We start from the raw sequence: 23,393 nt of genomic DNA on the forward strand, positions 1-23,393 counted from the left end.
TTTAATCGTATGGCTAGGGCAACACATCAGGCAGGCCACTCGCCGAGTGCCGGTCTTTCAATTTGACACCACTTCGGCGACCTGCAGTCGATGAGGATGAGGATGATGATGATGATGATGATGATGACAGCACAACACCCAGTCCCTGGGCGGAGAAAATTCCCCGACCCAGCTGGGAATCGAACTCGGGCCCAGAGGACTGACAATCTGTCAAGTCGACCATTCAGCTATCCGGGGCGGAAAAAGGATGTATGATGATATAAAAGAAATTATTTGGACAGTTACGGGTAATAAAAATTTAATTGTGACAAGAGAATGGAATTTGATGTTAGGAAAAGTAAGAGAAGGAAAAATAGTAGGTAAACATGGACTGGGAAAAAGGAGTGAAAGAGGAAGCAGCCAGATAGAATTTTGCACAAAACATAATTTAATCATCACTAACATTTGGTTTAAAAATCATGAAGGAAGGTTGTATATGTGGAAGAGATCTGAATACATTGGAAGGTGTCAGATTGACTATGTGAAGCTGAGTCAGAGACGAAGCAGCCAGATTTTTAAACTGTAAGACATTTATAGGGGCAAAGGTGAACTCTGTCCACAATTTATTGGTTATGACCTGTAGATTAAAACTGAAGTAATTGTGTAAAGGTTGGAAATTAAAGAGATGGGATCTAGATAAGTTGAAAGAACTAGAAGTTGAGAGTTTCAGAGGGAGCATTAGGTAACAATTGACATAAACAGATGAAAGGAATGCAATACAAGATGAATGGATGACTGCGAGATGAAATAGTGAAAGCAGCTGAGCATCAAATACGTAAAAATACAAGGCCTTGTAGAAATCCTTGGATATAACTGGAGGTATCAAATATAAATGATGAACTGAGAAAATATAAAAATGCAGCAAATGAAGCAGGGGAGATGGAAAACAAGTGTTTCAAACATGAGACTAACAAAGTGCAAAATGGCTAAGAAGGACTGGTTAGAGGACAAATGTAAGTATACATAAGCATATATCACTAGAGGAAAGATAGGTACCATCATCAGGATTTCCTTCCAGAAAGTCAGGCAGGAACTTTGTGAACAATATGCCTCCATTGGTTTCTGTCCTGGTATAGCTTTTCCCTCTCCACTACATCCCATGTTACTCCTCTCCTCTTGAGATCTTCCTTAACCTGGTCCGTCCATCTCTTTCTAGGCCGCCCAATTGGTCTTCCTTGTACCTCCAGCTCCAAATACTGGCGTGGAGTTTGAGACAGGTGCATTCGCTTCGCATGACCGAGTCACTTCAATCTCAAAGCACTCATCCTCTTCTCAGTAGTCAATATCACCCCCTGCAGGTCTCGCCTTTCATAATCATTTCTGACTCTCTCTCTCTCTCTCTCCTAGTTTTTACTAGAGCTGACCTAAGGAACTTCATTTCACATGCTTGTATTTAACTGTCTTCTCTATTATTTACGACACAGACCTCTAGACTATACACCATGATTGGCAGGAGATAAGTTTTATATGTGGTCTGTTTGGCTCTTTGAGGGACTTCGTACTTGGTGAAAGAAACTAGATCCTTTTGTTATTCTGTTTTAAGACTTCTAGGTTGGAACTTCCATCACATGTTATAATGCTACCCAGACAATTGAAGCTTTTCACACCTTCAACATTCTCCCCCTCCAGTACGTGTGACAAGGTGTGGGTGTCCTGCTCATCTTCATTGCCACTGTCTTGTTCCTACTCACAGTTAACTTGAGTTGTTTTTAATTTTATGTTCCAGTAATCTAGTCTCCTCTGAACCTCCATTTCCGTCTCTCCCCAAATGGTGATGTCATCAGCAAAAACAAATGTGTTGACATCTTCATTTTCTTCATTCTTGATTTCTTTCATAATCGTGTCCATAAGTGTAATCAAGAGTAAAGAGGAGAGCGAACTGCCTTGCTGAACACCTCTCTTTGTCTTACACCATTTTGATCTTCCACCTCCTACTTGTACACTGGTACACTGTCATATGCTGTTTCCAAATCCACGAATACTACTATCAATTCCTTTCCTTTTTCCCAAAACTTCTCCATTAACTGATGGAGGGAGAAAATGAGATCTGTTGATCCCCTATTACTTCCAAAGATCTCTTTAATTTTCCTATAGGTGAAAGCATTCTTTTCAAAAAGTAAAAATAGGTACCACCTATAGGAAAATTAAAGAGGTCTTTGGAGAAAAGAAGCGACTGTATGAATAACAACAGCTCAGATGGAAAACCTACAACGCAATTAAGGAAAAGCTGAAAAGTGGAAGAAGTACATAGAGGGACTACATAATGGAAATTAACTTGAAGATAATGTTACAGATAGGGAATGCAATATAGATGAAGATGATGTGGGAGATATGATACTATAAGATGATGTTGACAGGGCTCTGAAAGACCTAAGTTGAAACAGGGCCCCTGGAGTAGATGACATTCCATCAGAACCACCTACAGCCTTGGGAGAGCCAGCCATGACGAAACTATTCCATCCAGTGTGTGAAATATATAAGACAGGCAAAATACCCTCAGAATTTAATAAAAATGTCATAATTCCAATTCCAAAGAAAACAGATGCTGACAAATTAGTATTTAAGGGAAGTGTGGGGAGTAAAAATTGTAGAGGGAGGCCAAGGAGGAACATCGTAAGCAGGCTCAAAAGGATGTAGGTTGCAGCAGTTATTCACAGGTGAAGACAATTACACAGGGATAGAGTAGTACGGAGAGCTGCACCAAATAAGTCTTTGGATTGAGGACTGCAACAACAAAACCAAAAACATTGTCTTCTTTCATCAAGTAGGCCATACTACTCAATCTAGAAGGGCAAATGGCCACTTCCAGGGGTAGGTGGGATCATTTTGTCTCCCAAGATGGGAAATGAGTGTATAAGATGATATTCTGGTGCAAGGTTAGAATTTTCTTGCGGAGTTCTGAAATCTCTCAATGACAAGTTGCTCTCCAGCAGTTTCGAGGATATATTGGTGTGGAAAATTGAGCAGAATACTTTCTGAGAATGTCACAGCTGCCCCTTTTTTATTTTTTGGCAGGTGTGTTGTGTTGGCCAAAGACTGACATTCTTTGAAGGTTTATTCTTGTTATGTGTGAGGTTTCATGGTAAAATCTTAGCATTCTATACTGTCAAAACTTTCATAGGAAAATTGGGCAGACTAGTGGCTCCTTAGATCCTCTGTTACGTGAAATATTTTTATTTGGGTCTTAATGTCCTCCAGTCTACTGTTTCTTTCATAATCGTCCTTTCAGAGTTGATCATCCATTTCAGTTTGCTTCATATTCCCTGAGGTTGTAGTCAGTCTTTATTAATGCCTGCTATGGTTCTTGCAGTTATTGACCAAGGAACTTTGCAACTGTGCCACGGCTGCGGGGTGATAGTTGTAATGGGACAAAGCTGGTTGACAATATTGTGGAAGTCCGTCTTACTGAATACTGAAGAGATGTGGTTCACTATCTTCCTTTTATATTTCTCTTGACATTCATCACAGGTATCCACCATTCTAGCACACACTGAAGCTCCAAGTGGCCATCTCAGGCAGTGATTCTGCAGTGTTGGTACGGATTAAACATCAATTTTGCAGGTGGTTTCCCATGCTGGGCATCCCTTTAGGATTGATAGCTGGACTGTTGATTTATAAAGTTGGATTTTGGTCTTTGGGTTAAGATCTTTGCTGGTAAATAATTGTAGGAGTGCCCTGAGCATTTTTTAACTTGTCTTCTTCTGTTATACTGTATCAGGTGTGAACATTAACGACTTGCCCATGTGGATACCCAGCTATTTTGTCGTCTCCAACCTTTGGATTCCTCGCCTAAGAACTTGATAACGGACAAGAACTGGACATTTTTGAAATGGCTAGCTAGATGCCTCTCTCGTGGATGTACTGGAGGATTCTTCCGCAGTGCTCTTGCTATCAGATGGCATTTCAGTAGCAATGGCACAGTGGACAGTAGAGCACCGCACATTCGAATATGTCCGGAATGCTGAATCTGGCACAGCATTGCAGCAGCTTCTCTGTGCTCATTCCAACTCGGATGCCGTGGTATCACTCCCAGCCGTTTGAAGAAAGATTTAACATTTCATCCATACTTCAAGTGTATTGTTCAGCAGCGGAAGGGAACAGATTATAAACAATGAGAAGACATTGCCATTCAAATGCAAGTGCTAGTTGAAGGCAATAAAAATATGATAATCATCAAGAGCAATGAGGCTCATTTTCACTTGGGTGAGGAAGTTAACAAGCAAATTTCCATTACTAGGCTTCTGAGGGCCCATGCATCATTCACAAAATACCATTCTGTTATTAGGGAGACAGTAGAAATTAGAATATGCAAAAAAACTTCAACTGAGATAGCAGCTACAATTTTAGTGTACAAAACCAAGTTCTCAATGATGAGAAGACACAGAAGTGTGCTGAACTGCTCACATTCACAAGCAGAAACTAAATTTCCAATTTATGTAACGGTGATTCCTAGCATTACACCAACTTCTGGTCACAATTAATGAGCTGCTTGGATTCTTACAAGATGAAATGGGCTGTCATTTTTTGAAAGTATAAAAAAAAAAACACAAATGATCGTATATCCAAAAGTCTTTTATTTTGTTTTAACGCTACAAGATGCAATATAACTGCAAAATAAAAAAAATAAAAAAAATGCAGACTCAGAATTGTGTATCAGTATATTTTACAGTTAGAGCTTGTTTCAAGCAACACATATTGTTCAGGCAGCAAGTATTTGGATACAGCTTTTAAAAGAAACAAATATAATGAATACATTTGTTATATAATGTTCTGTGATATGCCAATAAGGATAGATTGCCACTCACCACATGGAAAACACGCATAGAGGCACGTGGAACTTACAGTGGGCATGACACCAAACACGCGCATGAGAGGGAGGGGAGGGGGGATGACTGGACAGAAGTTAAGCAATTTCTTCTTTTATACACTGATTTCCACTGGTCAACATCCCTGCTATCTGGTAAGTAACAATATATTCTCATTTACATATCATATTCTTTCCTAGATTTTACACCAATGCTTTGTTTATGTTCTGCAGCTTTTGCACTAATTTTTCCAAAAGACCATAACTTGGGGGTCCACATTTTCTACTCTTCAAATAAATATTTACAGTAAAAATTATTAAAATAAATATTACAGTCATAAAAATACTTTAACCAAGGCACATGAGTAACAGTCTATAACATGAACACACACATGAAAGATACATCTGTAAATTTCAACTTGAGTTAATGAGTTTGAGGAACATAGCCCTTACATTTGTTTTGGCATTATTTATTTGTCTATTATGGACAATTTATGTTCATAACACAGCACAGTTTCAGAGCACTGCTCAGTTTCGAGATTAAAAAGTAATCTTCTCAGTGGTGACATTGATAAATAAGTTATTATCACATTTAAGACAATACAATCTAATACAGGTAATACTGTTGCTTAATATGAAAAAATCTTCTTTCTTTTTCACCCTCTTTTTTCCCATACTGTCTGTAACAACTGATAATTAAGAGTAGGCAATCATCAAAATTATAACTACGGCTGCAGTCCACATTCATTAGCATGTCTCTCTCGCAGCTTGGCAATTTTAATGTGTGTTACACAGGATGCTGAGTATCGCAATGAAACACTCATGAATAAACACGGATAAATACTGAATCCACACAAAGAAAAAAGAAAAACATGACAGTCATTAAATAAAATGTTTGGCATTATCTTTAGTAACTGAAAACTAAAATGTAATAGATTTAAATCATAACTGAAAGCTAACATGCAATAGATTTAAATCACAGAATTTGCATTTCTGAAAAATTACTGCAGCTTATGTCAAAGCCATTGCAAATTATATAACCTAAATAAAAAGATGTTACACAGCATACAGCATGTACACTAATCTTTAACTATCTGTATCAAAGTGTGTCTCAGATGCTCTAATATTGAGTCATACAAATTTTGGTGTAGGACAATGAAAAATGTAATCATGAGTGAGGTGTTAAAAATGCTTATCTGAATGAAAATGCAGCATCTCGAAGGCATCTGAAGAAATATTGAAGTTATAAAATTAATACGACAAAAGATAATTTACATTGCGTGTGCAAGCTTCAGAAAATTAACACTGCCATTTTCCCACACTATGAACAGTATTTTTGACAGTTATGTGAAGTAGAAACAAAAAAAGGAAAAGTGGGGAGAAGTATAGTGGAATGCATTCACTACATCAGTTAAAAGAGTATAAATAAGTAATCAACAATATATAAAATAAATAACAGTCAACAACTGAGAGTAGTGCATTCCTACCAGAGGATAACACAAGTACTTTAAAAAAATAATTGTCTATACAACACCACACCTTCACCATAAAATTCTTTTCAAGATTAAAATAACAATTTTAGATATAAAGGACTCTATAAAGGCTACATTTTTGGTTTTTTAGTATACAACGACACTGGAGAAATTAATTACAATATCAACACAATATAAGAACTTGTAACTTCTAAAATAGCACTCAACTTAACCGTTTGGCAAGAAAAAAACACAGTATTATCTTTCACATTGTGTAGTATACTTGTGCTATAGATGAACAAGCCTTCTATATTAGGTTTTTTTGTAAGTTACAAAAGGCAATTATAATTACAGATCTATGTGAAATCAATGTACCAGAAACAAAACAATTGCTAAAAATACAAGAAAGCAGCAGGACAAATAAAAGAAAAAAAAAGTATGTCTTTGCACATACTGGTTACCATCCCAGATCATTCTACATTAGAAACTCTTAACATAAAAAGTGTATTCCCCCAAAATATGTTTCAATCACATTGTTTCGTCTGTAACACAATTTTTGTGGTTCTAGAAACTGAAAACGAAAGAACACAGTTATTAGTTCTCCAGTTAGCAACTGCACACTTTGTCAAAGCCTAGTTTCTAACATTCCTTACAACACACAACGGCAGTATAACAGAAGCAAAGAGGGCAAACATTGTAAAAAACAAAAACAAAAAAAAAAACATATTAACTTACATAAAAGAGACCTTTGTTCTCGTTGAACATAATCAAAGGGAGAAAAACGGTAAAGGTATATAGACTACTTGTTTGGTGATAAGAGCTTCAAGAATTACCGTCTGTCTTATTTTGCTACTGTTTTGTCATCTTCTTCTGCTTGTTCTATGGTCATGTACAAGCCTTCTTCTTCATATGCACTCTCATGTTTTGACAAAATTCTTAACAGAGGACGTAATTTTAGCCACCACTGATTCTTTGGTATACGGTAACTACAAAAGAAGAAAAAAAAAAGTACAGTTATATAGGAATACAGAGCTACTTGATAATTTTACTGGCATACGTGAGTAAATCTACTTACTCAAAATTTGTGCCTTTCTTTAGTTCTTCCAGTGGACTGAATGTATACTGTCTTCTCAATACTCCAAGCAGTGTAGCAGAATCTGGTGTTGCAGTATATACAGTGCCATCACCTTTGGAAGATTCTTTTAGTTTCTGGAACATCCATTCAACCGTTTTTGCTCCCATCTTTGTCCCCATATTACGGTCGAATGGTGTTGGATATCCTCCTTGTTGCATGTGACCTATAATTTCAATAGGTAATGTATTAAACAAGTCCATTAATGTTGGAAGAAATGTGTCTGAATGAATTAAATCATCACCACAAAGAATATCCATATCCAATAGTAAAATTCTATTATTCAATACTTAAAATACGAGATCCAGTGTGTTTACGTAACGGTAAGACTGAATGGTCTTTGTTTACAGCATTTCACACAATACAGCTGAAGTTTCCAAAATAAATTTCCATAAAGAGTAATGATAAACTAACCAATATGTTTAGCCATTGTCTCTTATAAACTTGGATCCACAAGTGAACAATAGAATTGAGAAATATTTTAGCTTACCATTTTTGTAACATTCCTCCACAATTTATTCGTATTCGTCTTAGCCAAAAAATTGTATGCATACTGTCAAGAAGTGGATTTCCCAAACCAATTTCTAATCCTAAAGAGCTATAATGTTTTAATTTTTAACATTTTTATGCAGCGACAGCAACTGATAGTGTTTATGTAAGAATATACAGCCTACAGTTGCAGGTTAACTTTATCATTTACCTAGGTTTCAACGTTAGTCATAACGTCTTCTTCAGAACGTAGACGACAAGGCTCATACAACTGGCTTAAAGTGAATTTGCTACAGCTTGTTTAATAGAAATGACAAAACCTTATGGTTATGCATCACGTTTTATATAGTTGACTTAGGACATGGCTTGTTTTAGGCAAACATTTAAATAATATTTTATGTTCTGAAGAAGACGTTATTACTAATGTTGAAACCTAGGTAAACGATAAAGTTATCCTACAACTGTAGGCTGTATATTCTTATATAATGTTTTAACCTACCCACACTTGATAATATGCAGTTTTGTGTTTCTCAGGAGCCTGGTGCACATGGGAGCAATACTGAAACAATGTTTTATTAAAACAGGAGTAGTGAAAGATCAGGCTTTACCAGCCTGTCAACAGTGAAGTTATAAGAGAAAAGGCTCAATTGTAGAATGGGTAAGGATGAATAAAGAAACTGAGAAACCGGCTGCATCTTTTTAAAGGACCCCCCCCCTTTCCCCCCGGTATTTCTCATGAGTGATTAAGGAAATAACAGAAAAACCTAAATATGGATGGGACAACAGGTTTGAACCTCATTCTCCCAAATGGAAGTTCGATGCCTTCACTGCTGCACAACCAATTTAAAAATACTTCCTCCATGGAAAGCTACTTTGACTCAGCTGAAACTTTGATTTATTTTAGTATTTTAAGCACTGTGGTAGAAGATGTGGCAGCATATATTCTGGGCTATTTCCAATGGCCTTCCCATTGATGGTGGGATCTCATAGTAAGAGACCAAACATTTACATCTGAATGTTTAATGTGGCTGTTTACTGTTGAACAAAACCTTTTACAAACAGCAATGTAACGCTTCATGTTGCCTTACACACATCAATGACTTGTTTAATCCCCCCTCCTCCCCCCCCCCCCCCCCCAACACACACACTTGTTATTAACCCTTTGCTGTGGATGAGTTAACTTGTCATGCTCTCAAGGTATTGAGGACTTAAATGTGGCCCCTGTGTTTTCCTTTAAGCACTACTGACGTGTTTGCACATTTCTTCTGTTGACTTCTCACTGCTGTGGATGAGTTACTTCCATATCTTGGTGAATAAAAAAGTTTCAAGTATTTATCATACAACAGACTAGCCTCTTTGCATGCTATCATTTGTAAAAACTTCATATAGATATCCTGAACCATTTATGAAACATTATGGTTGTTATGACTACAATTCCCAATGCGCTGGACGGAAATGGGCATGTTGCATGCGGCCATCCACTGGATATAAAAACAAATAACTAAAGAATGAAATGAAACATTGTTCTGCTGTCAATTTTAAATAAAATTTCTGGGTATAAAAACAAATAACTTAATAATGAAATGAGATATCGTTCTTCTCTCAATTTTAAATAAAATTTGATATCTTTTCTACGTTTCATACACACAACAATGTATGAGCTACATTCAACCATATGTAAAGATTATACAATGCATTTTTACCTCTGTAAAATCTTCAAAATTTCGTGCAATGTTTTACTTAAATTTGATTCAGCACATTCACTATGACGAACAACGGAAAGAAATTTGGTCCTTTATTGAGCAAAGACCAGAATGTCAGATGTGCAGAAATCATTTTTTTTTCATTGTATCACATGGTAAGTATTTTATAGCAGATGGAACGCCACTTCTCAGTACAAGTAGCAGCATTTGGCGAGCAGTGCAGTGGCAATAAAGCCGTGCTCAGCACGGAATACAGAGAGCACCCCTGTAGCATCAAAAGGATTTTGATGTTAACAGTACTTTTTCCAGAATTTTCACAAACATAAGTGTTGAAGAAGAGCAATGATGGAGTAACGATTTATTTCACACAGCAAAGTGTATTCCCATATAGTCCTAACATTTACAACTCAGGCAGAGATGAGGTGAGGAGAGCAATATACTTTCTCTACTGTCCACAGACGTTAGTTATGTAGATCAATTCGTTTTAAGACTGACAATAATTTAATATCTCTACCACATCCGAAAGGCTATCTGTTATAATGCGTTTTAATAAACAAACAGAAAAATAATATTAAAAGATACTTAAATCTTACCTAATACATTCATTCGAGCACTAAAAAGCCCCTTTCCTTCTTCAGAGTACAAACGATAAATGAAATCTGTTGTGTAGTTTTCATTGCATTTTTCATTTCTGAAAAAGAACCACAATGGAAGTCATCAGTCGCGTCATTAAAGATTAAACAAAGGCAAAATAATGACAAAATATTTACTGTACCTAAGAATAAGGCCTCTCTGGACACCTTCAGCCATTTTGGATGCCATGTGGTACACATCTTGCTGTAGATCTTTTATCGAAAATTTCTCTTCGAATATGTATGCCGCATCAGCGCCTCCAGCAAGAGCTTGAATACATAGTAGAAAATAATCTGTGTAGTATACTGTTATTTGTGGTTGAAAATAAGAAATATTTCCAAGCATATCCTCTTAAACTGAACAGAGGTTTTGAGCGCTACTGATCTGGAACTATACTGTCAGTGCTCATTGCACCTATCAGTTTACAGTTTTTAAAATATTAAAAATACTAGCATGGTCTGTTACGTGTCTCACATTGTCATGACAGCAGCCTCAAAATATTATTTTGCTAGGAAACTTTTTTTATGGGGCTTTACCTGCTAGTGTAGCGAGGTATCCACAGTAGCCTCCCATAGTTTCTATGACAAACACTCTTCTCTTTGTGCCCTGGGCAGACTGCCGGATTCTGTCACAAATCTAATAAAAAATAAAGATTCCTTTTACATATTAATAGAAAGAACAGTTTATAATATATACTCATGAATAACACTAATGGGATTGAAGACTGTAAATATTTCCAAAGAAGCAAGAAGTGAGTTAAAGACAAATTGAATGTCAAGCATAACGTCATTCAAATGGTTCAAATGGCTCTGAGCACTATGGGACTTAACATCTATGGTCATCAGTCCCCTACTTAAACCTAACTAACCTAAGGACATCACACAACACCCAGTCATCACGAGGCAGAGAAAATCCCTGACCCCGCCGGGAATCGAACCCGGGAACCAGAGCGCAGGAAGCGAGAACGCTACCGCACGACCACAAGCTGTGGACTTAACATCATTACTCTGCAAACCACACTGGTTACCTTGCTACCATGGCAACAGTGTCACATTTGCCGCTGAGAAGCAGGGAGGGGAGGCAGCAATAGCGTGCACTCCAGCAGTCTTACAAATGGAGTGCTGTCACACACTACAAGTCTTTACGAGCCACTGAAGAAAGTTCCTGCTTAGAAAAGAAACAGAAACAGAATGTACACTATCTCTCACATTAGCTGCTCATGATGCTTTGCTGACAGTACACCTAGAACTACCATACTGGTGACGTCTATATTTTCCACAGATGTGTCTACTGATTCATCATCTGACATTTTGTTTGCTAGTGATAATACTGATACTTTGTTCGAATCAATGCTGACTGATTTTATTATACTTTCAATCAAAGTACCTCATATCCAATAATCATCACACACTTTTTATGTGATACATGGTCTTTCAATCTTCTGATGTCATAGTATTACAAGCTAATATTACAGCTGCAAAAGGAAACTGACCACTTGGCCAATTAGCATTTTTGGCTAGTAATGCTGAGGTCCTGGGATTGATTCCTGTTGACTCCTGTAACTTTTTCTCTTGTGGAAACGTGCGGACATTGGTCCACTCAAGCCTTGTGAGGTCATCTAAGAAGCAGTACAATGAATACACAAGTTGCCAGAGTAGCGCTACATTGAAAGGCTTGCACAAGGTTAGGTGACTCATGACATTAATTTATTAGCAGTAAAAGCATCAGCTGTTATTTTTTTTTCCAGTTAGAGAGTGAGGTGCTTGACAATGACTACAGATCTTATTCTTTGCCAGATTACGGGCCAGTACTATGGGATTTAGATCTTGATAACATGGTGTCAGCAGGAAGGGAACCATTTTCTTGCAAAATTCTGTCACTGGCATAAAGAGAAGAAGGGTGATTTAATTAATGCCAAAAGTTCAGCTTCTTTTTCTCTACATATTCTAAAGTTTCTTCTGTCCAGTTCTACATGGTAGTGCACAGTTTTCATGTTATCTTCATAGAGGAGAAATGAAACTCAGCATTCATAACAACAAAACATTTTCTGGCTTTGTTTGACAATACTCTTCGTATACTACGACTATGCAACATATTTACAGTGTAACATGTAAGAATCAGTTTGTTTAAATAAATCACTGTCCACTTTAATTCTGATGCTTCATTTTTTCACAAAAAAATTTGATGTAGAGTTCTCTTTTTGCAAGTATATTCTCTCTTCTGCATATAATGACTCATTGATTCTGGCACCTTTTCAAATCAAATCCCATACACGGAATAGTTTTCCTTGGAGTTATTTGCTAGCCTGGAACTTCAGTTCTGTGTGACAAAACTTGTGGTGTTTTTGTGAGGATGGTATTTTCTTGTGTCGTCCATACTATTGGAGAAATTGCTGTCTAATAACACAGTTATCTACATCATCATTGAAATATTTATTGTGTGCTTTTTACTTATTCTGCCCTCAAACAGATATCTGAATCTTACTCAACTCAACCACCCCACCTTCTGTAATCTGTGCACCACTCAGTTACTAAACTTTTGCTTGTCAACATCTGTCTGGACATTCCCTTGTCTTCTCTGTTGGCAGTCCTACAAAATCCTCATTCTCAGAATAAAATTTTCACTATGCAGCAGAGTGTGCACTGATATCAAACTGTGTGTTAGACTGGGACTTGAAATCGTGACCTTTCCCTTTCGCGGGCAAGTGCTCTATCGACTGAGCTACCCAAGGTAGAAGATGAAGCTCTGGTGGAAATAAAACTGTGAGGATGGGTTGTGAATTGCACTTAGATAGGTCAGTTGGTAGACCATTTGCCTGCAAAAAGCAAAGGTCCAGAGTTTGAGTCTTGGTCCGTCACACAGTTTTACTCTGCCACAAAGCTTCTCTCTCATTCTCATTGCCAGTAAAACAAATGATGTTAACAGTAAGCTGCAGTGGATTTCCGTGAAAGCATTTTCTGCAGTCACTTATCGCACTTGGACTGTTGTTGTTGTTGTTATTGTGGTCTTCAGTCCAGACTGGTTTGATGCAGCTCTCCATGCTACTCTATCCTGTGCAAGCTGCTTCATCTCCGATTAACTACTGCAGCCTACATCCTCCTGAATCTGTTTAGTGTATTCATGCCTTGGTTTCCCTCTACAATTTTTACCCTCTGCACTTCCCTCCAATACTAAATTGATGATCCCTTGATGCCTCAGAACATGTCCTATCAGTTGATCCCTTCTTCTAGTCAAGTTGTGTCAGTAATTCCTCTTCTCCCCAATTCTATTCAGCATCTCCTCAATAGTTACGTGATCTACCCGTCTAATCAGCATTCTTCTGTAGCACCACATTTCAAAATCTTCTATTCTCTTCTTGTCTAAACTATTTATCATCCATGTTTCACTTCCATACATGGTCACGCTCCATACAAATTCTTTCAGAAAAGACTTCCTGACACTTAAATCTATACTTGATGTTAAGAAATTTCTCTTCTTCAGAAACGCTTCCCTTTCCACTGCCATTTTATATCCTCTCTACTTCGACTATCATCAATTATTTTGCTCCCCAAATAGCAGAACTCGTCTACTACTTTAAGTGTGTCATTTCCTGATCTAATTCTGTCAGCATCACCTGATTTAATTTGACTACATTCCATTATCCCCATTTTTCTTTTGTTGATACTCATCTTATACCCTCCTTCCAAGATACTGTCCATTCCGTTCAGCTGCTCTTGCAGGTCCTTTGCTGTCTCTGACAGAATTACAATGTCATCGGCAAACCTCAAAGTTTTTATTTCTTCTCCATGGATTGTAATACCTACTCCGAATTTGTCTTTTGTTTCCTTTACTGCTTGCTCAATATACAGGTTGAATAGCATCGGTGAGAGGCTACAACCCTGTCTCACTCCCTTCCCAACCACTGCTTCCCTTTCATGCCCCTCGACTCTTATAACTGCCATCTGGTTTCTCTACAAAATGTAAATAGCCTTTCGCTCCCTGTATTTTACCCCTGCCACCTTTATAATTTGAAAGAGAGTATTCCAGTAAACATTGTCAAAAGCTTTCTTTAAGTCTACAAATGCTAGAAACATATGTTTGCCTTTCCTTAATCTTTCTTCTAAGATAAGTTGTAAAGTCAGTACTGCCTCACGTGTTCCAATATTTCTACAGAATCCAAACTGATCTGCCCCGAGGTCGGCTTCTACCAGTTTTTCCATTCGTCTGTAAAGAATTTGCGTTAATATTTTGCAGCTGTGACTTATTAAACTGATAGTTCGGTAATTTTTACATCTGTCAACACCTGCTTTCTTTGGGATTGGAATTATTGTATTCTTCTTGAAGTCTGAGGGTATTTCGCCTGTCTCATACATCTTGCTTACCAGATGGTAGAGTTTTGTCAGGACTGGCTCTCCCAAGGCTATAAGTAGTTCTAATAGAATGTTGTCTACTCCTGGGGCCTTGTTTTGACTTAGGTCTTTCAGTGCTCTGTCAAACTGTTCACGCAGTACCATATCTCCCATTTCATCTTCATTACGTCCTCTTCCATTTCCGTAGTATTGCCCTCAAGTACATCGCCCTTGTATAGATCCTCTATATACTCCTTCCACCTTTCTGCCTTCCTTTCTTTGCTTAGAACTGGTTTTCCATTTGTGCATACACTATGAGGTGACAATGCACGCGACACTGAACTGGAAAGCGAGTGTACCTAGTCATGTTACCATGTCAGTTCCCATTACGGCCGGGTAACCAATTGGTCTTGCCAAGTAATATAGTGATGACAACTGCTTCATGCTACAGATAATTATGGAAGGCTGTTGAACATGCAAATGACACACAAATAATGATAAAAATTATCTGTGTTGGTGTGATAAATCAACCTGATGCAATAACAAAAATAGGCACCAAATAACACAATAACGGTAAATACCTCTGTAATTTCATTAAGTGCTGTATCACAACCCAAGGAAAATTCTGTGCCTGGAACATTATTACTTATTGTTGAAGGAATAACAGCAATTGGTATGCAGAACTCTGGTTGTGTTGGCCTGCTCTCTACAAGTTGCAGCGCACCTTGGTAAGCCTACGGGAGAAAAGAATAAGAAGAAAATAGATTGTGACTACTCGCAATTTCAAGTTTTAATCTATCAATTATTACCTCAAAACCGCCAATAATGAGAAGGCCTTGGATGTTGAATTCCTTGAAGCGAGCTGCAATTTGCTTTATTCTATTTCCAGGCAGAGTACGTTTTGTCCCCAGCATGGCACCACCCAAAGAAACCCAACCAGTCACATCTGACCATGCCATTTTACTAATCTGTAACATCAGTTGAGTAGTAGATATGTGACATAACAATGAAATATCAAAACATTGATACGAATAATGATACAGATTACTTAAACATACTGCTAAAAATAGAAAATAGATCTTAAAGCACATCATTGCTTTAAAACAGCAACATAGCTTGGTTACCAGAAGAAAATCATGACAAATGTCATATGATAATGAATAATAGTTACAGTAAAACTGATGCAAAAGAAGCATAAAACGCAGGAAAGCATAAAATGTAGGGAAGCATAGGAAACACAATAAGCCGTATATTTTGTGCCTACTGTTCTCTGTTTAAGAAGATAGCCAATTTTTGTGTTTTCATGAATATTGTCTTACGAGTTTTATTTAGCATAATTCTATAATTATTATCAATAATAAGGCTCACATTAGAAAACAAATAACTTTTCCATGTGATTTCATGAAAGCCTTTCCTTTCCGTTTTCTATTTACACCATTGGACATGAGTGGAGCAAAGAAGGAAACACTCAGCCTTCATGATAATCACAAATGCAGTGGCTGAGTGCTAACACACACAAATGCGCACATTAGTTTCCCTCTTCGTTCCGATCATGTCCAATGGGGTAAATAAAACACAGAAGCAAAAGTTATATATAAAAACAAAGATGAGGTGACTTACCGAACAAAAGCGCTGGCAGGTCGATAGACACACAAACAAACACAAACATACACACAAAATTCAAGCTTTCGCAACAAACTGTTGCCTCATCAGGAAAGAGGGAAGGAGAGGGGAAGACGAAAGGAAGTGGGTTTTAAAGGAGAGGGTAAGGAGTCATTCCAATCCCGGGAGCGGAAAGACTTACCTTAGGGGGAAAAAAGGACAGGTATACACTCGCACACACGCACATATCCATCCACACATACAGACACAAGCCTGCTTGTGTCTGTATGTGTGGATGGATATGTGCGTGTGTGCGAGTGTATACCTGTCCTTTTTTCCCCCTAAGGTAAGTCTTTCCGCTCCCGGGATTGGAATGACTCCTTACCCTCTCCTTTAAAACCCACTTCCTTTCGTCTTCCCCTCTCCTTCCCTCTTTCCTGATGAGGCAACAGTTTGTTGCGAAAGCTTGAATTTTGTGTGTATGTTTGTGTTTGTTTGTGTGTCTATCGACCTGCCAGCGCTTTTGTTCGGTAAGTCACCTCATCTTTGTTTTTATATATAATTTTTCCCACGTGGAATGTTTCCTTCCATTATACAGAAGCAAAAGTCTTTCACGAAACAACATTACAAAGATATTTATGCTCTAGTCTGAGACTTATTATTAAAACACTAAAGTTGGCAGTCTTCATAAACAGAGAACAACAGGCACGAAATCTAAAGCTTGTTGCTAACATGGAAGTCACTTGGTTCAGGGACATCCAGGATGATAAAGATGGTGGAAATTGTAGTCACGTTATGGAGCATCTTGAGGAGGAATGTTTACATCTGACATCAGGTCATACCAACCAAAGACTGTGCACCTAGTCCGGATTAGTGTATTTCATGTGGAACTAACAATGATTCGTAAAAGACCATTACAGAGACAGCCATCTTCACAAATGGTGTTTATTTGTATAAACTACTGAGAAATTATATTAAAGCTTTTCTTACAACACAATTAGCAGGAGGGAGGTTGCCACTGGAGTCATTACTGTCAGATTGTGATTATCAATAAGCATACTTTCCCACCCTTCTGAACCTGCAAACCTATAATACAGGTGGCCATGGTCCAATACATTGACAATGAATTGCTTACTACACTAATACTATGTTCTATTATAAATAACTTTGCATGTATTCTGCATTTCCTGATTTATTCCAAGTATGACTGTGCAGGAATGCAATGCACTTTTTGCAGAAATCAGTATGAAAATCATTGTTAAAGATTGTGGTAACACCAAAGAAAACTTAAAATACAGGAAATTTTGCATCATGGAATCATTAATGATGGGAAAGCATTGTATTGAGAGATTAGTACTTCTGTCGAGATTGACAAAAATGAGAAATCATAAAAACAGCATTTTACTGTGTTAGAATTAGTGTGATATAAAACTTTTCTTCCAGCACAGTAAAAATAGCAACACCAAACAAAGTCTTCTATGGTGAGAACCTTTATTGATGCTACCGATCTAATTAAACAAAAAAATTTACAAGACATAGACTTTTAAAAAGATTGTAACTATGTGAATATGTCACTCAAAATATGCTACATGGTACCTTTATAACTGCAACAGTTATCTTGTAGATCCATACAAAACTTTGTTTAAGACACATTCAGTATTCCTGAAGCCTCAGTAAACCACAGATGATTGGAAACAGGGTCTTGTACTCTTTCCGTTTTTACCTGCAGGTTTTAACAGCAAAACTATCTTAATTAATGTGAGAATATTTCTATGCAGTGGGTTTTGGTGATGTGTTTTTCTTTCAGTCTGCATATTTTGTTAAGCAGTTAAGTTGTCAGCAAGCCCATCTGTGTGTTTGAATTTAATTCAGAAAACACATGACAGATTTTTAAGTTGAGAAATCATGGCAATGGCAAGTGAACTAGAATATACTTTGTAGGCAGTATGTAGATTATCAATACTGGAAATGAGAGAGGTTTTACTGCAAAAACACTACCTAACTAGCTAAAAATACAAATGTTAGTTTAATTTTGTAATTAAGTTTCCCATTATGTTGCAAATCTTTGGGATAGAGAGCAAAGATCAAGCTACTGCCTCATCATGTCAATTTAAGTTTCCTGTGTCACATGAACAGAATCCTGAAATGGTTTCTTACACACAGCCATACTTTTAATTTTTGACGTCCTCTGTAGATTTACCTTGTCTCATTGGATACAGTAAACAAAAAATTAAAAATTGGATAAAAAAAGATTCTGATTTACCTACAGTTTCTATTTAACAATTCGCTGCTGATTTAGTGTTAAGTGCTAAAATACTTAAGCTCACAACAAAACTGAAGACCCAGCTGAGAAATCTAAGTCTTAATGAGTTAAACTATAGTGAATCAGTTTAACTTCTAAAAAAAAAATACAATGAAACACAGTATAAGTAACTTTGAACGGTTTTAAATGTGGTACTTACATTACCAGCCACTAGACCTTCAATACCATCATGAATTCCAAGAACTGTCACACCGCGGTAAAGGCAATTTCTGACAAATGATCTCACAGCAGCATTCATTCCACAAGCTGGTGCTCCAATGTGCATAACTGCCAAAGTGAAGGATTCCTGCAACAAAGTCCATAATTAATGAATAATTTGTTGAAAAGTCTGTTTTTGCCTCTTGGCTTGAAACTTAAAACACATATTAATCTTACAACGAAGGAAGCCTTTCTGCAAATGATGTCAAAATGATTATCCCACTTTCAACAGTGCCTACATCAGATATCAAGATACTCGTATGAAAAGTAAACATTATGTTTGAAAAAAGTGGCATGGCTCCCATATCAGCCAAACCAATAAACAATGAACTGTGAATGTTCATCATTTTACACAGGATCTTTCACACAAACCCATGTAACAGATACTTTCACTTGTCAAAAAATGGGAACTCGGGGTAGGAATATCAACAATGTAGGAAAAGATAGATTGCTACTTACTGTACAGATAACATACTAAGTTGCAGACAGGTAAAATCAAAAGACACACATAAGCTTTTGGCCAAAGCCTTCAACGGGAAAAGAGTAACACACACCATTCATTCTCACAAGCAAGTGCATCTCACGACAATGACTGCCAACTCCGGAAACTCGGGGCAGAGTGCAACAATCATGTGATGGAAGCAGCAATCTGGAGGGGAAGGAGAACGGATGGCAGTGTGCATGTGGGGAAAGAGGGGAGCGCTGTCTGGTGTTTTATGTGGGGACTAGAATGAAAACAAGTGCACGTCAGGCATCAGGAGGTTGTGGGGCAGGGAGATGGGGAACGTGGAGCAACAAAGGAGAGGAGCGAGAAAAGATGGATGGGTGCATTGGCAACGGGTGGCAAAAAAAAGAGGATGGGAGACAAGAATGTTGAGGAGGGTGTAGGACAGAGGGGTTGGAAACTGTTGGGTGCAGGGTGTGGGGGACAGTTATTACCGTAGGTTGAGGCCAGGAAAATTACGGGAGCGGAGGATGTGTCTTAAGGATAACTTCTATCTGCACAGTTCAGAAAAGATGGTCGTAGAGCGGAGGATCCAGATGGCTTGGGTAGTGAAGCAGCCATTGAAATCAAGCATGTTACATTCAGCTGCATGTTGAGCCACAGGGTGGTATACTTTGCTCTTAGACACAGTTGTATGGTGGCCGTTCATGCTGGTTGACAGCTGGTTGGTCTGCCACAATGGACCCCTGCTCCATCTTTCTGCATCAGTTCAGTTTCCCTGGCTAAAACCCAGTCCCACATCCAATTTCTTAAAAGCTGCCTAAGCCATGGACCCCCCCCCCCTCCCCCAACCAAAACAACCTAACCATAAAAATTCCTTTCTCTGGGTCCCACCCCTCCTTTCACAATGACCTTAATCTTTTTAGATTCTGCCAGTGCCTGGCCTTAACAAACCTGGTACTGCAAAAACACATCTCTGTGGCTCAGTCATCCCAGACCACCTCTCCTCCCCCTGCAAGATACGCTACTGTGCAATCCCTGCTTCATATGTCATACCTTTGAAACTGAATCCCATGCTCTCCAGTACCTGGAGGAACACTCCAGACTTCACCTTCAAAGTTATCAAACCTGCTAACACCCTACTGCCACCTTGGGGCACCATTTTCCAGCCTGTCCTATCCACAGTGTTCCTCCCTGTCAATCCCTCATAGCACCTAATCCATGCCTATCTGATCTTTTAAACTTGGCATATCCCCCAGAACCCCTACCAACACTTCACCAAATCCAGAGCCGAAACATTCCCATAACACTGTTGTTAACCTTTGCACCAAAAACCTACAGCTCTGCAGTCGTACCCGAAGCCCTCACTTTTAGCCCTACACCCAAATTAAACCATGTTGGACTTGCAATGGAAACACTTCTTTGCTGCCAATCCCTCCAACCAAAGCCACTAATTCCAACAATGAACCGTACCTCTCCCAATTTGTACCACTATCCGACAGTGATCCTCCCCCTCCCACCTCACCAGCGACTGGTCACCTTCCAGGAATTCCTTACCTCCAACTTAGCCTCACCATCCTTCCCCAGGTCCCTTCCTCAGAACACCAACCTTTCAGCACAGGAAAGAACAGTCATACACAACCAAAAACCAAATCCTGACCTAATCATCCTACCTGCAGACAAAAGTCCACCACAGTTGTAACGTACTGCAGTGGCTACCTGGTCCTCCTCAACCCACTGTGCCAACATCCTAGACGTTGACCACACCTTTTCTTATGACTCCATCCACACTTCTGCCGACGTTAAACCAACCGACTGCCAACAGTGCCTGCATTTTGATAGTTGTCAACACTTTTACACCAAAAAATCCCTAACATACAACTTGGCCACCCGGGAACAGCATTATCTGCAGTAACTCTTGCTCAGTATGCAGAGGATCTCATCAACACCTTTACAGACAGGCACCATCCCACAGACATAGTCTGCAAACAGGTCTGTAGCTGACACAGCTAGAACACTTCCTATTCAAGTTCTGTCACAGGTTTATCTCACCCTATCAGGGGCCAGGACACCTGCGAAAGCAGCTATGTCATTAGCAGCTCTGCTCCAATCATTGCACAGCTTTTTATATTGAGTGGCTACCAACCAGCAGTCCACCAGGATGAAACAGCCATGCCTAACTGTGGCCAAGAGCAAAGTAGACCACCCTGTGGCACAACATGCAGCTGAACTTAACATGCTTGATTTCAATGGCTGCTTCACTACCCAAGCCATCTGGATCCTTACCTACAGAACCAGTTTTTCTGAAATGTGCAGATGGGAGTCATCCTGTGATTATCCTGGCCTCAACCTAAGATAATATACTGTCCCCACACCCTCCACCCAACAGTATCCACCCCCATCTGTCCTATCACCACCTCCTCCCCATTCTCATCTCCCACCCTCTGGCAATGCACCCATCCATCTTTTCCCACTCCTCTCCTTTTTCAATCAATCTTTTCCCACTCCTCTCCTTTTTCAATCAATTTTCCCCACCTCCCTGCCCTACAACCTGCTGCGGCACACCTGTTGGCATTCCAGTCCTGCACACACAGCCAGACAGTGCTCCCCTCTTATCCCACCCATACACTGCTATCCCTTCCCCTTCTCTGTCCCATCCCGTCCATATTGCTGCTTTCGTCCCAAGTGATTGTTGAATTCTGGCCCGAGCTGCCAGAGTTGGTGGTCATGTGTGCATGAGAAATGCTTGCTTGTGTGAATGAATGGTGTGTGTGTGGTAGCTGACATTAGATGGTAACACATGAAATAAAATTGTGGATTGACAGTGCAATGCTACTGGAAGATTTTAGAACTCAAAATCACTATCAAAGAGAATAGTGCCGAACGATGAAACAGTTTTGAGATTTCATGTCAAAAATTCAAAAATTTACTCGCTACTACATATCTATTTGATTGCGTGTTCTGGTTTCAGTCAAACTGAAACTGAGTTGTTTCACCTGGCTTTGTGTAGCAGGGCAGACTCAGAGTTTTCAGTAGGTGTAGGTGATTTTTTTTTTTTCCTTGCAGAGAGTTTACGAGGAAAGGGCAGGTGAGGGGAGATAGCAGCTGCCCTCTTCTGTTCCTTGCCGGGTGCAATCTCCCCCTTCCTCACCTGTCACTCATAGCTGCAACCGTGGCTGCCACAACACTGATATTGTCACAAAAGAAGCTGAGTGGCACAGTCACCTAATTACCAGTCACCTAATTACACCTTCTTCTATGTGACAATATAACTAATACTCCTGTTTACTGGATGGAATGTAACAATACCAGGAAAGTTGCTACTCACCATACAGTGGAGATGCTGAGTCGCGATTAAAAAAAGGCTCTGAGTACTATGCGACTCAACTTATGAGGTCATCAGTCGCCTAGAACTTAAAACTAATTAAACCTAACTAACCTAAGGACATCACACAGATCCATACCCGAGGCAGGATTCGAACCTGCGACCGGAGCAGTGGTTCGGTTCCAGACTGTAGCGCCTAGAACCGCACGGCCACTCCGGCCGGCAAAAGATTCACACAAGACATGTGTGTGTGTGTGTGTGTGTGTGTGTGTGTGTGTGTGTGTGTGTGTACTACTGACAAAGGCCTTTGGCCGAAAGCTATAATTGTGTCAATCTTTTTGTTGCGCCTATCGCGACTCAGCATCTCCTCTATATGGTGAGCAGCAACTTTCCTTCTCTGGTATTGTTACACTCCTGTTTACTGCAGTGATATGATAGAATACTTTACCTGACAATGATGTAAGTGCATGTATGTCACCATTACAAAACACTAGTAAGTACATTGTTTTTTAAGCATCCTGATCATAGAGAGAAATTACACATGAAATAATTTACATCTCGAAACTTCAACTATGCCGTACTGCTCTAGTAGATCAATGATAGTTTTCCTACGTGGACTCAGGGGAGATGAAGTACCTACATTCCCATTCTAGCAAGAAAACTTAATTTCTCAGCATCACTTTTCTCTAATTAGTAGCCGATCAAAATCTGTCCAACCTTGTAAGAATAATTATCAAACATTAGTCTCCTTCTTATTGACATTGAATCAAATTACACAATTTTGATGGAAAGTGCACATACACTGTAACAGAAATAATACTAATGCTCATGCATGGTTTTTGAGTAGAAAATCTGTACTATCTCTGCCAGACATCTTACTGTATCACTATTTGAATAACA

The 23,393-nt window shown here is 38.8% G+C and overlaps 1 protein-coding gene across 3 annotated transcripts in view; it reads right to left on the reverse strand.

Annotated features, from left to right (window-relative positions):
- Positions 1-4,590: 4,590 nt before the first annotated feature.
- LOC126470538 (ATP-dependent 6-phosphofructokinase) overlaps positions 4,591-23,393 on the reverse strand; it is a 79,531-nt gene continuing 60,728 nt past the window's right edge. For 2 of the 3 annotated variants that reach the window (XR_007586233.1, XR_007586232.1), the window contains 9 exons: positions 18,665-18,811; positions 15,410-15,568; positions 15,182-15,334; positions 10,809-10,908; positions 10,415-10,541; positions 10,233-10,330; positions 7,391-7,613; positions 7,051-7,301; positions 4,591-6,886 (listed from right to left, as the gene is read on the reverse strand). Coding sequence is in view for 1 of the 3 variants with exons in the window: in XM_050098475.1 (XP_049954432.1) it covers positions 7,157-7,301; positions 7,391-7,613; positions 10,233-10,330; positions 10,415-10,541; positions 10,809-10,908; positions 15,182-15,334; positions 15,410-15,568; positions 18,665-18,811 (1,152 nt within the window). In the remaining 2 variants the exon portion in view is untranslated. The remainder of the gene's footprint in view (positions 6,887-7,050; positions 7,302-7,390; positions 7,614-10,232; positions 10,331-10,414; positions 10,542-10,808; positions 10,909-15,181; positions 15,335-15,409; positions 15,569-18,664; positions 18,812-23,393) is intronic. The other variant, XM_050098475.1, reaches the window with a different exon arrangement.

The sequence above is a fragment of the Schistocerca serialis genome, chromosome 1 (assembly GCF_023864345.2).
Source record: "Schistocerca serialis cubense isolate TAMUIC-IGC-003099 chromosome 1, iqSchSeri2.2, whole genome shotgun sequence".
NCBI classification, from domain to species: Eukaryota; Metazoa; Arthropoda; class Insecta; order Orthoptera; family Acrididae; genus Schistocerca; species Schistocerca serialis.